General features: G+C 40.8%; 1 protein-coding gene across 4 annotated transcripts in view; it reads left to right on the top strand.

Moving 5' to 3' along the window:
* Window positions 1–13615, top strand: part of LOC121331065 (ras-specific guanine nucleotide-releasing factor RalGPS2) — a 55073-nt gene that overhangs the window by 13534 nt on the left and 27924 nt on the right. For all 4 annotated transcript variants that reach the window (XM_041278215.1, XM_041278218.1, XM_041278217.1 and 1 more), the window contains exons 2-7: window positions 3468–3605; window positions 3877–3984; window positions 4173–4223; window positions 10983–11066; window positions 12965–13054; window positions 13342–13434. In XM_041278215.1, the coding sequence (XP_041134149.1) occupies window positions 3540–3605; window positions 3877–3984; window positions 4173–4223; window positions 10983–11066; window positions 12965–13054; window positions 13342–13434 (492 nt within the window). In that variant the 5' untranslated portion in view covers window positions 3468–3539. The remainder of the gene's footprint in view (window positions 1–3467; window positions 3606–3876; window positions 3985–4172; window positions 4224–10982; window positions 11067–12964; window positions 13055–13341; window positions 13435–13615) is intronic.

Consider the following 13615-nt stretch of genomic DNA (forward strand, 5'->3'; position numbering starts at 1 on the left):
AGAGGAGGCCATTCGGCCCATCTTACTCGTTTGGTTGTTAGTAGCTTATTGATCCCAGAATCTCATCAAGCAGCTTCTTGAAGGATCCCAGGGTATCAGCTTCAACAACATTACTGGGGAGTTGGTTCCAGACCCTCACGATTCTCTGTGTAAAAAAAAAAAAAGGGCCTCCTATTTTCTGTTCTGAATGCCCCTTTATCAAATCTCCATTTGTGACCCCTGGTCCTTATTTCTTTTTTCAGGTCGAAAAAGTCCCTTAGGTCGACACTGTCAATACCTTTTAGAATTGTGAATGCTTGAATCAGATCGCCTCGTAGTCTTCTTTGTTCAAGACTGAACAGATTCAATTCTTTTAGCCTGTCTGCATATGACATGCCTTTTAAACCCAGAATAATTCTGGTCACTCTCTCTAGAGCAGCAACATCCTTTTTGTAGCGAGGTTACCAGAACTGAACACAATATTCTAGATGAGGTCTTGCGAATGCGTTGTACAGTTTTAACATTACTTCCCTTGATTTAAATCAACAATTTTCACTATATAGCCAAGCATTTTGTTGGCCTATTTTATAGCTTCCCCACATTGTCTAAATGAAGACATTTCTGAGTCAACGTAAACTCCTAGATCTTTTTCATAGATTCCTTCTTCAATTTCACTATCATATGGTATTTATAGTGAACATTTTTATGTGGTAGCATAGCCATGTTGTTCGATTGGATCGGGCCAAGCATTAATTTGTTCAGGCCCAGTCAAAATGCAAAGTGAAAAATTCAACCCTTTTATACTAAAACAAAACCCTTGCAATACTGCAGGCTTCACCGACTCCAAGTAGTGCAAGATTATTGCTAATCGGTTGAACAAATACGATGTCATGCTGCACAGCAAGCCAGCACTGTGACGGAGTTTCAGGTGGAAAACGTGTTCATACGTGGGGTTGCTATTGCTGAGCTTCTTACTTGTAAGCCCTGCTTCTTAACTGTAAGGAAGACTCTTCAGAGTGATTCACAGAGGTTGTGTTTTGTGGGCTAAGCTGCAGAGTGGTTGCTTTTATTTCTGTGGTGCTTGGAGGATTTCCCCAGGGTGTTTCCTGAAGGGAATGATGTCATTTCAGGCAGCTAGCCCGCTGCCCTGTTCCAGTTACTCTGATCTGCCAGGTGCAGCGGGCGGGGTGTGTAGAGGTGTATCTGGTGCGGTCTGGCCGTGTTCACTAAGCTGTGTTTTAATTTAGGTCTTCAAAGCCTCCATGGCTTGACCTCACTGAAGCTATCAGTATACAGTAGGAGCAACTTGCATATAGGTTTCAGGAAGCACGTGGGCTTTAATGTAATAAACAGATCTCTTTATTGTCTGCCTCTTTACAGCTTCCCATTCCATTAAGTGTAATTTAGATTATAAGTTGTATGATTAATGAATCATTTCAGGGGCATTTACAGACATGACTGCTTCACCTCCCTGTGACTAGTATCACTTTAGTTGTGTGTACATGGGTGACTGGTCTTCCTTGGGCTGAATCTTTTGGAACAGACTGCTAATTTGGTCTGTACAATTTGTTTTATAACATTTTTTCCCATTTGGATGCCATATGAGTTTTGTTTGTTTTTTACAAGCAGCACTGTCCACTGATTTGTTTCTATTAGAGCCTCAGTGCTCCCGCCAAACACAACGTTTGTGTCTCCCTTCTGCACTGGAGCTGTGCACCACACTGCAGTTAAGACTCACGCTGGCCTGAATAGATGCAAAATCCTCACAGCTTTTGCCTGTCGATAGCCACCCCCCTTTCAGCACTTGGTATTTGGCTGTAGGGCTGTAATGGGCACTGACTAGATGTTTTTAAGCTTGCTATTAGACACTTGTGGTCTTTTGTTCTTTAATGCCTGGAAAAGCCTCGTGTTCGTCATCTTTTTATCACTCCAGTGGTTGCTTTGTGTATTGTACATATTCTTTCCCTTTTACATTGCTTTAAACATTACAAAAAAGTCCCCTTAAAATGACTTACTTTTAAATACACACATGACTATTTATTGAATGTTTTTCATTCATTTTAGTTTCTGTATTTCTGCTGTAGTTGTGATTGTAAAATTTCACAACAGGTCCTGACTTGTACCTGCCATACATCTGTTTTCTTCAGTGTAAAGAGTTGAAAGACAGAACTGGGAGTGGAGTAAATGTGACTAATGTTTAAAGGACATATGGGGGACCAGGGAATACTGGGCTTAGATCCCCATCTCAGCTGCTGACTTACTGTTCAGCTGGAAATACGATCTGAAAGGGGTGTTGGAACAAAGATTAATGCCGGTGTCATGTACACCTTAAAACTTGCTTTAATTTTCTGCAAATGTACCTGGTAGGTATCCTGTTGTTGCTTCAAGCATTTCAGGTAATGATTTACAAAAATGTGACTGACAGGAGAACTGTGCTTTGATTTATTAGAGAATTTCAGTGCTGTGTTATCTGTGTGTCCCTGAAGTGTGTTTGAGGCTGATGAATCAGCTCACTATTAGAGGACAGGTAAGCACAGTTGACCCTTCAGTGACTGGTGATCGAGAGATAGGTGGTGTGCATTCTGTAATAGACACTGGAATTGCAGGTATGAAAGACATTGAAGAGAGACAGACAGGCACGTGCTTCGGAAGGGACTGCATGGTACCAACAGGCTGCTTGCATATCAGCTGCGTGACATTCTTTGTTAGTTTTGAAGTGTTTTATATTAGTGATGTGAAGTTGCATCTGACAGTGAGATCATTGGCAGCTTTTCAAGATGAGGTTAACAACAATATCATGTTACAAAGTGGCTGCAAGGATTGTTCCCGTTACAAAAGGATATTCTCCTTCAACATGTTTTGATTCATTGCAGTTTGTTCAAGGATAACTTACCATACATAGCATTGCTTTACTGTGACAGCCCTTGTTGTGGATTAGATTGTACAATGAGCAGGAGCCGGGATGAGTTCAATTTAATGTCAAAGTGAATTGCGGTCAGCAGGTGGCGCTAATACATGCGTTACAAAGCTACCACCTGAAAACAGGATGATCTATGACAGCAGTGCTAGACAGTACCAGTATCCTTCCTAACAAGGAGATGATCTGCTGAACAGTTCCACTCAGGCTGTTTAACACATTAGGAGATTGCCTTCTACATTTACTGTATAACGCAAGTTACTGTAGAGGGTAACCATCTTTCATGTAGGTGCATCGATCGTATCCCTCCTGTAGAAAAATACATACTCTTAAAACACACTTTGAGTAAACCAATTGTCGCATTAAAATGCAGTGCAAACTTTAAAAACAAGCTAGTGCCTTCAGAATCTTCACCTGATGCAATGCTTATAGAGATCTGTGCATGAGGCATCGGACAGCGCCCTCTAATATTATGTGGTTTACTCTTGGTTGAATCTGTGCATATGAGCAAGAAGAAAGTATATTTGAGACTAAAGCGTTCTTAATTACTGAATTGCTTTTACTCCTGTAGGACAACTGGATATGCTGCCCTGACAATGAGTTAACTGGTGCCCTCTTGCTGTGATACAAGGACACTGATGGTATGGGAATTATGGACCAAGCCAACGGGCAGTCGAGCGTTGTCCACTTCAGTGCTGCTGCTTCAGAGGTAAGTGACAGCTTTTAACAGGTGTGCAGCTCCTACCTCAGTAGAAAGAAAAGCCACTGAGCTGATTTAATTAAGAAATTAGAAAAAAGGTAGGACTGTAATTGTTTTTAATCCTGTAAAACAGTTTGTCATTTTGTATTTGTCTTGCCTTCTTGTGTTTAATCCTTTTTCTCCTTTATCGGAGACTTTGGAAATCTGCAGTTGCAACATGACCTCTGTGCTGTGCGGTAATTTTAGATTAGAAAATGATGAATCCCTTGGGACTTTACAGAGAAGCAGCAGCTCCGAGTCCCTGAGTGAGAAAGGGTCTTCTGAGCTGAAGAAGAGTTTCGATGCAGTGGTGTTTGACATCCTCAAGGTGACGCCAGAGGAATATGCTGTAAGATTTCATTTTTTATTATTTCTACTATAAACCAAGTTACCCAGTGTGTAGGGGTTCGAGGGTTTCTGTCATTCTTCTGTCGTGTGTGCATTTTCCTTACTCTGTCCTCAATCCCAGCTGGCTTTCCGCACTCACTTTTTGGAATGGTGATTGATACTCTGTTTTTGTGTTTTTTTCTCTTCTAGAGTCAGATAACTCTGATGGACGCTCCAGTTTTCAAAGCTATTCAGCCTGAGGTGAGTGGCAGGAGACTGGGCTCATCTTTCTCTCTGTGTGCTCATTAGTTTCCCGAGGCTGCCTGGTGAGCAGCACCGCAGTGCTTAGGCTTCTGCAATCTGCACAGCTGTTCAGCATGCTGATGTTATTCCCAGGTCATCGTTCACGTGAGTCCTGTAGAAGTCAAATAAACCAAGGCCCCAGAATGGCTTTCCTGGCTTTTATAGGCATCACTTGACCTGAGACCTTTGCGACTAGTCTTGATATTAAAAAAAAAAAAAAAAAAAACAACAAATGCTCATTCACTATGAATTCCAACCTAATTGTTTTGAAAACCGCATCCAGTAACCCAGAGTACTAGACCCTGCCTGACTGTTTTCAATGGCGGCTGTTGTTCTTGGATCTACCACTAGAGGGAAGTACACTTCAAGACTTGATGCACAGCTTATGAAAGGCTTTCTGCTGCTGTATGAGAGCACCAGCAGAGTTGCTCAGCTGGACTGGGATAGTGTAGCAGTTAGCCCTACAGCTTTAAAGAATAGCTGTGCTTCGTACATACAGAAACCAAACTAATCAGCGAACTAACCAGTCTCCTGATTGCTTGAAGTTGCAATGTGTGACATTATTTATACTTCAGCATACAAGGAATATGTTTAAATAGAGCTGCATTAGCGTCTGCTAGCAATGTTACTTCTAAAATGGCTTCTAATACCCACGATTGGTAGACAGTGATGACTTTGGTTTAGATGACACAGGCAGACTGGATAAGGAGGATGAAGACCCAGCGAGCAATGAGGATTTGGATGAATCCTACACACATTTCTGGTTTATACGGGATGCTGTTCAGGTTCTTAAAGGACAGTCCATTCTGTTTGTGGCGTGCAGGCTTCTGCATTCTTCAGTGTTATTGAGGGGTAGCTGTAGGCACTGGAAAGTATACAAGACAAAGCTGGATTTACAAGCCGATAAGAACAGAGACAAATGCCAAGGTTATTATCTCGTCAGGAGACTGGTTATTGCTGAGTGTTCTTCATTGGCTCCTGTGGTTATACTGCAAGTGACCGAAAAACCTTGACTGTCATTTTATATTTTAGTTTTCAGTTTAGCTTGCTTCAGAGGATGTCTTGTTCTGGTTTGTTTTAATAGGCTCTTATATTACTGTCGCTTTACAAGATGTCTGTGTTGCCTTCCCAGATACATTACAAGATTGCACTGTTTGTACTGCTCACACAGATTTGACTTAAACTGTTGGAACTCAACCTTTTTATCTGATAAATACTCTTCTGTAAACATATTAAACCCTAGAACTATTAATTGCATACTTTATGTGTGTTTTTTGTTTTTGTGTATGTGCACAGTTTTCAAATTAAACACAGCAGACTGTATGATTTAAACTAGGCCTTACTGGCACAGACTGCAACCCCCTCTTTTGCTGAAGGTCACACACATGGTCTTGTTGCCGCTAGGCTGGAGTAAGAGTGCCCTGCAGGACATGGAGGGAAAAGGTACCAAGAATCAGCAGTTCAAAGCATCTGCGTATCTGAATTAGTGAGAAAAGGAGGATCGTGATGTTTCTAAATTGAATAACAAGTATGAAAATGGTCCTGGTCAGCACTCCTTGCAAATGCAACTTTAGGTAGGAAACAGTCATTTTTATCCTATAGCAATATGATAAACCAAAAATATGGCTGTAATGTTACAGTAGAATTAGCGGTTTGAGAAATCATTACAGTAGGCCAAACTAACTATGATCGAGCTGGCTGTGTTACTGTGATCCACAGTTACTATTCGAAGCTGATTTGACTATAGATAATACAGCCCATAGCTAAGCTACCCAAAGTAGTGCCTAAATTATCAGGTCTTTACTAAGCCAGATATGTGGTTTTGAAATGTGTTTTGCTTTCTGCATGGATATCCTTGGCCAAACCAGCACTGTAGAGAAAACAAGAAGACTTCAACAGAAATGTGAGATTCATTGTAGCATTCTGGAATAAGGAGAGACTATTTAGTGTTACTGTTATTTGATGTGGTTTGAGGCACATATTCTTTTGGGTAAGAAAGTGTGCTTTTACTACAGTAGCACTGGTAGAAGTGTCCCTTTTTTCTGTTATCATCTAGCTGCCAATGAATGATATGAGGAACTCCTTTGCACATCCTCAGAGCAGGTATATAGAGCTCCAGCTTACTGTGGCAGTGTGTTCAGATGCACATATCCATTTGTCTGCTACTAAATTCCTTTGGGAGACCAGTGTGTGTGTTCAAGCACACAACTGCTATAGGGGGTTTCTGTTTTATTTATTTATTTATTTATTTATTAGATCTTGAATCATCTATTAATTCACTTTACTATAGCACATATTTTGGGACCTGTTTAGTCTCCTTACAGATTAGAGAGCAGTTGTAATTTTTTTCTTTTCTTTTTAATAAAGAGCTCCCTGGTTTGTAGTCTCTGCTTTCTTCATGGATAAGTAGTACAGTATGTTACATCTGTGGACTTGGCTGGAGTCCCTTTCTGTCTAAAAAAAGAAATGCAGTCTATGGGAGCATCCATGCTTCAACAAAACTAGGCTGACAGGGGTGAAGGAGCTGTGCTGTTCCCTCAGCTGTTCCACGAATCCCAGATTGCTGACAGCAGCCAGTGAGTGTGCCAGGACGTCTCAACAGTGCAGTATGATCCTTCCCTAGAGAGAGAGAGAGAGAACAAAATCAACTTCTTTTTATTATAATGCGTAGATCGGAAAGCTGACATCAGTGGATTATGGGGGCATTTGTGATTAACATGCATGACCAGGACCAGGGAGAACTAATCAAATAGTAATAATTCTACTAACCCATGGCAAATTGAGTAGTACATTTCCTAAAAAAAAACATGTGGAATTCCAATATAGACGAGGTAATCTTGCAGAACAACAGTTACAGATGCAGAGTCCCTTTTTTATTTTTCCTCCTGTGCTTTAGTGAATAGGGGTTAAGAATACTGGCAGCAAACTCTGCACATGATGTTTTTGTTAGGGAATTTTAAAAGCGTTCCCCCGCTTTCTCATGGTGGAGCTTGCACCGTCTCTGGCTAAAGTTTCCGATCCTGCTGCTCTCTGGTTCAGATTTATAATGGAAAACACACATATGTATTAAAGTACTGTGATATTACTTAGTGTCACAACATCATATAGTAAATAATAAGAAAGCTTTCCCAGGTCTGCAGTTACCATTACACACTGTGCATTCCATATTGTTAAATATATAGGTGCTCTGCTACCACTCTGGAGACAAACCACTACAGCTCGCCTTTAATACCAGCAGCCTCTTTGTGCTTTTAACATTGTCCTTAGGTTGAACGGATGTTCAGCCAACAAAATGATTGATGGCCAATGACTATATTGCTGTATGTGATGACAAAATTAGTCTTTAGGTTCCATTCCAGATTTCTCTTCTATGTTGTCATATTTTGGGTTGTGTTCTGCTTTGTGTCTGTGGACCTTTTCAAAGGAGGATTGTTCCTCCAGGATGGATCCTCGGTGGACAACCATACCCTGAAGACTTGACTATTTTCAATAAAATGCATTTTTTCCAGACACTGCAGTCTCCTCTGTCTCAGACCTTTTGTTAGAGAGTTACCTACATTAACCAAGATACACAGACATATATGTGAACCCCTGAAGGATGGCTGGCTTGTCATCTTTTTCTGGGGGGGGGGGGGGGGGAAACATTTTGATGATGGGGGGGCACAATTACATTTTTTTTTTTTTTTTTTTTTTTTTTTTTTTTCCCCCCCGTCTGGGTTTTTTCATTTGAAATCTCATAGAAGCGGTTGTGGATAAGTGGCGTGTTTTTAGTAAGTGCCGTCACGTTGTTAACTGTAGCAGAATCACAGCCGCTGGGCACAGGATGTAGCCACTCGTGAATGTCTCCAATCCAAGTGGTGTCCGACTCCCCAGCAGACGGTGAGTCATTTTTATTGCTCCAGCCCTAAAACTGAAGACAGTGTTACAGTCCTGACTTGCATATTGATCTTGTTTAATAAAACGGAGAACATTTTATCACGGCACCGCAATCTGGCGTTTTTTATTATTGGGAATCATGTCAGTTTTGGCAGCGGCGCAGCACAGCATTTGTTTGCAGTTTCATGGTGTAACCAATGAAACATGCTGTAAACAAACGTCGCTGTCATGTCTCTGCATGTTCTAGGAGCTCTGGGAGACAGATTGTCTGCTTCCATGGAATTAAAGGTGTCTGCCAGATGCCTCCTTCTCTAAGCAATAGCATATGCCCTAAAATAGGAAAAAGCTGATTTATAGTAATCTCATCAAACTAGTTTTGTAATGGAATAAGTTTATCTGGAATTGAATCCTGGTGCAAGTGTGTTTGTAAGATTTAAAGATTGGCGCATAGGAGCTAGTGATGGCTCATGAGGTTATGCAGCACATTGAACTGGGTGAAAGGGGTGAAACAAACTGCTTCTGCCCTTTTGCAATCCTATCTTGAGTTGAATGTGGGTCTGTCATGATCAGCTGATTTACAGAAACTGCCGTCTGTCCTTCCCAGATGTAGAGTGTGAGCTAGTTGGCACAGCCCGTGCACCATGGAGCCCCAAGTCAGTGTGATTGTTTAAAGTCTGTAGTTTTGTTCCAACTGATTTGCATGTTGTTCTTCAGCAGTCTTTTACTGTTCTTTATCCTAGTTACAAAGTGCCTGCCTTTTCACTTGCGTTTCATGAAATGGGAAAGGACTCTACCTTGACATTTGTTCTTTAAAACCCAATAATAACACGTAAAACAATCACAGGAGAATATAACAATTAGCTCAGTAAAGGAAATGTGAATAGCATGGTTTCCTTTTTGTTAATAATATAAGTAAATGGATTTGCCTTCACTTTGTTATGCAGAACATCTTCACCTGGAATGCATTCAATAAGTAAAGTGATTGTGAAATTGCAGTCAAATGTTGTTATATTCTGCAAAAGCAAACTAAACTTACTTTCAGTGTTGGAACTGGACAGCTATCTGATGATCCCTCAGAACCTGCATTCTTCTCCTGCTTCCAATATTCCCATTCTCTGTGTCGATGTTGGAATGCTTGCTCCAGTGTCTGAAAGGTGACAGCACTAACCTTTTCATCCAAGTCCAGATCACTTTTCCTTGCAGAACTTGAGCCCACAGTAATTTGTACTGGAGAAATTGTAGTAGTGTTAAGATTTTTGCAAGACACATTTTGAGTCTGTGAAGTGGGCACCCAGTATTGAGCAAATCTTCATTAATGTTTGGTTAAGGTGTAGAACACAGCCTGCTAAAAAAGAAAGAAAGGGATTCCACCTACACAAATGCTCCAAGGCTCACGTTTTTGTACTTTGGCAGCAGATACAAGGAGCTAGTACTGGGAATACTTATCTAAATCATGGGGTTTATAGCTGCAGTCAGAAGAACTGTCACATTTTCATATGAACTACATCTTTACATTTACTCTGAATTCATTCCGTTGTCAGCTCTCTAACCCTTTTAGATCAAAGGAATGTTTTGCACGCAGCATCGCTTTGGAAATATTGTATGCCACCTTTAAAAAAAAAAAAAAAGAAAAGAATAGGCTCAGTGAACTGGAACTTTTTTTCTGTACTCTTACTTTTTTTTACCCATATTTTGAAAATCACTCAACCAAATGCTGATGCTTCATATCGAACTGATTTTACAGTTACTATGGACAATGTGATGTAGGCTACAGTATGTTGACTGAGTTTCACAGTTACTACAACTGAATGTCTGACCAGTTTAAAGCCAGCCAGTCTAACTCTGAAAACTGGTTTTGAAGACCGTCTTGGAAACCAGCCTTTGCAAATTCAGTTTAACAATGTGTTCGTAAGTTAAGAGGAGTTGGCTGGGCCAAACTTAAGTAGAATCGTGCTTTTGGTGTACAATTCATCAATCACTTCCACTGTGTGCCAGTGGACAGCAGGTCCAACACTTCCCCTTCCAAGCTCCTGAGGCTCTGGGGAAGAGCATGGCTGAAGATGATGAATTCCGCTTAGATGAGATTTTCCTACAGTTACATCACTGCTGTGTCCTCAGATGTTTGGCTCTTTTCCCTGACAGGATTGCAGGCAGATGTTCGCCCTCAGCGCAGTGGATCTGGCCACTGCAGCTCTTCTTTGTAATATAATGTGACTTCGTAACCTGCTACTCTGGGGCTGGTTATTGCATTGAAAATGTATTTTAACACTCTGGGAAACTCCAGCCTGAAACTTTCGTGGAGCAATTGTGTATCCTGCCAGGCTCCACATATTTGATATCCATCATTTTAGAATTTCTATTTTTAAAACAAGCCTAGCTATAAATATTGAGATATTAAGTGCAATTCAGTGTTGTAAATGTTATTCCTGTTGAAATTGGGCTGATGTGTTTGTTTGGGTGCTTTATTAATGGAAAATAAAAATCTAAGGACATCCATACTCCTGTGGAGTAAACCCTATTGAGCAGGTTAAATAAATAAATAAAATCAATCTCGCCACTTATTTCTTTGACCTCAATGAAGTACAGGCCGTCTTTCAACCACGACATTGCATCACAATGGGTCTGTGCCCAAGCTCTGATCCCTTTGAGGCGTGAGTGCGTGTTCAGAGGGTTAGCTGCAGAGCAGTGTTGTAATAATACTTCGAGGCTAAGGATGTACAGTAATAGCATCTCAATGTGCTGTCAGCATATTAACAGTGAGTTATCAAATCCTGAAATAGCGTGGGAGAACAATAGTGAACTGTCTTTGTTTCTAATGTAAATATGATATATCTTTTTCAGGAGCTGGCGAGTTGTGGCTGGAATAAAAAAGAAAAGTACAGTTCTGCACCTAACGCTGTCGCCTTTACAAGGAGGTTTAACCTTGTAAGTGAAAGCTTTCATCTGCTTTGTTTATTTATTTATTTTTTTATTATCTATTCCTGGCTTTAATTCCCTTGGACTCCTGAAGTGTGTGTGTGTGTGTGTGTGACATTTGTATCTCTATATCTCATTGCACATATTTTTATTCACATTCAAGATCAATGTACATTTTGTTTTCTTTAGCAAACAGCCTTTAATGCGTGGTCTCCAAGGTAAACGTGACGTGGCGATGAAAGCTACAGTATGTAAGAGCTGCATGACTGCTTTCACCAGTCCTTTCATCTACACTGGCGCACTGCCACCCGGAGCTCTGAAACCTTTACAAGTGCCGTGGCCGTGTGGAAGGCTTCGGACTATTATTTATTCGCTCAATAACTGTATTATAGGGGCCAGCCCTGGACCCCTTTTTGCAGGGTTATCCAAAATGAATGGGATTCAAGAGTGCAGTTTGAGATGGGCAGCTGGTCACATAACTGCTGCCCAATAAGAATGGTGAAAAAGGGGCTAACAGGTACTTTACAGCGCCTTGTTGTTTCTTTTACAAGATATGCTTACATTTGAAACCTTACCTTGTATTACTAGTAAGAATGTATTTTTTTTTTTTTTTTAATGGAACCAATATATCATTTAACATGCTTGTTTTTATAAGTCTATAAACATGTTTATTACTACTTTGAAGGCTCAAAGTATAGCATTTTTTTCTTTCACATTAAATTTTATTAATAAAGTATGTGGAACCAAAACCAGACTGCATCAGCCAATCATTGCTTTAGAGCTTGCAAGAAACGGCTTCATTCGCCTCTGCCTTGCTCTTTCTATTTCTTTCTTTCTTTGGATACTTGAGAAACTGAGTCCAACACGGTTCTCTGTATTATAATAGTTTGGAAAAAGAACTCTTCCCATTCCTCGTCACAGATGCCTTTTATAGAGCAGGGGGACAGCCCCTGTAGGTCTAAGCTGCATACAGTATGTCGGCTGAAATTGTTGCCCAAGTGTACCTATGTGTGCTGCCTCCTCACTCTCCCTTCTCCACCACAGGCTGTCCTGTGTCATATTCCTCTAATTATTACTAGTTTTTCTGAAGAACTGATCTCATCTTCACTCAGCCAGAACTCTTCCTCATCCATTACTCGGATAAATCTTCTGAGATTTGAACATCTCTCGCCCCCTCCATTGGCTCCTGCCAGCTGTTCCACATTACTCACATCTGGTTTCCTTTTTCAAAGTATTCGCACAGCATTTCTGCGTTCTGAGCAATTGGAACAGATTTTTCCTCCCCCTGATGTTACCACATCAGGAGACATGTTCCTTAGCGACAAGAGCCCGATGTTGAATTTAAGTGTGGAATGTAGCTGTTGCACAAAAGTAAAAAGTCAGTAACTTCTAGAAAGTGCATAACAGTAGAGTTTGACAGCCTTTGGGTGAAATCAGCTGTTTGAAAAGGCTGGGAGTTTTCCTACTTGGCTTTTTACTGATAAAGTATCTGTCTGAAAAATATTTGAACATGTGGCTCCTTAAAAACACTTTGTGCTGACATCTGTATAAAACCCAGGGGTGCTCATGTGTTAGTTAAGACTGTGGCATTCATGTAGCTACATTTAGTTTTTAGACAGTCAAAACTGTGGCAGGCCTTTACTTGGATTATAAAAGTTACCCCTGATGCAGTAATGCAGGTGTTAATGGAAGCAGTTTCCTCGGTGCACAGGGAGTGTAAAATCCTTGAAAAGGTTCTCTTGCTGTAACCCATGATTAACAACAAGCAGCAGACAGTGTCAGTGACCTGGGCAATACAATGAAATGGTACATGATGTCTGGCTGGTAAACCGATAATCTGAGGTCATCCTGCCCCAGGAGGTTTTCAATTGGCCACAAAGTTTACCACTGTGTGTTTTATCCTGCAGGTCACCTTCTGGGTGGTTCGGGAAATTCTTCACGCTCAGACACTGAAAATAAGAGCAGAAGTGTTGAGTCATTATATTAAAACAGGAAAGGTAACACTGCTTTTTTTTTAAATGACTAAATTAATTAAAATGAGGAGATATTGACTATCCTGTGCAGTGAGCTTTTTCTGCATTGTTTTCATGAGGAAGCTTTAAAACAGTATGTTAATATTGTTTACTTAACCTAACCCTTTAGACATATTGGGCTATGGTTTGTAATTGTTCTTGGAAAGTTTTTAAGTTGTTAATTGGTGTTCCTATCAAATGCCCTATATGTACTGTGTCCCTAATAAGCACTCTGCCAGTACATCTCATTGTGATCTGTTTGTATCTTTCAGAAACTCTGTGAGCTCAATAATCTCCATGCACTGATGTCTGTAGTGTCTGGTTTACAAAGCGCACCGATCTTCAGACTAACCAAAACGTGGGCGGTGAGTACCAGCACCATGTTTCATTACTGCTAATGTTTGCTCTGTTTCCTGATTATAATGTGTGTGAACCGAGGCATGTTCAAATAGTGCATGCCTTGATTCCAAGCCTGGCAGTGCTTTGATTCCACCTGCCTCATGAGCTCACTCCCCCGCCCCTGTGTTACTGCCCCCCTCCTCGGAG

This window comes from Polyodon spathula, chromosome 18, assembly GCF_017654505.1.
Source record: "Polyodon spathula isolate WHYD16114869_AA chromosome 18, ASM1765450v1, whole genome shotgun sequence".
In the NCBI taxonomy this organism is placed as follows: domain Eukaryota; kingdom Metazoa; phylum Chordata; class Actinopteri; order Acipenseriformes; family Polyodontidae; genus Polyodon; species Polyodon spathula.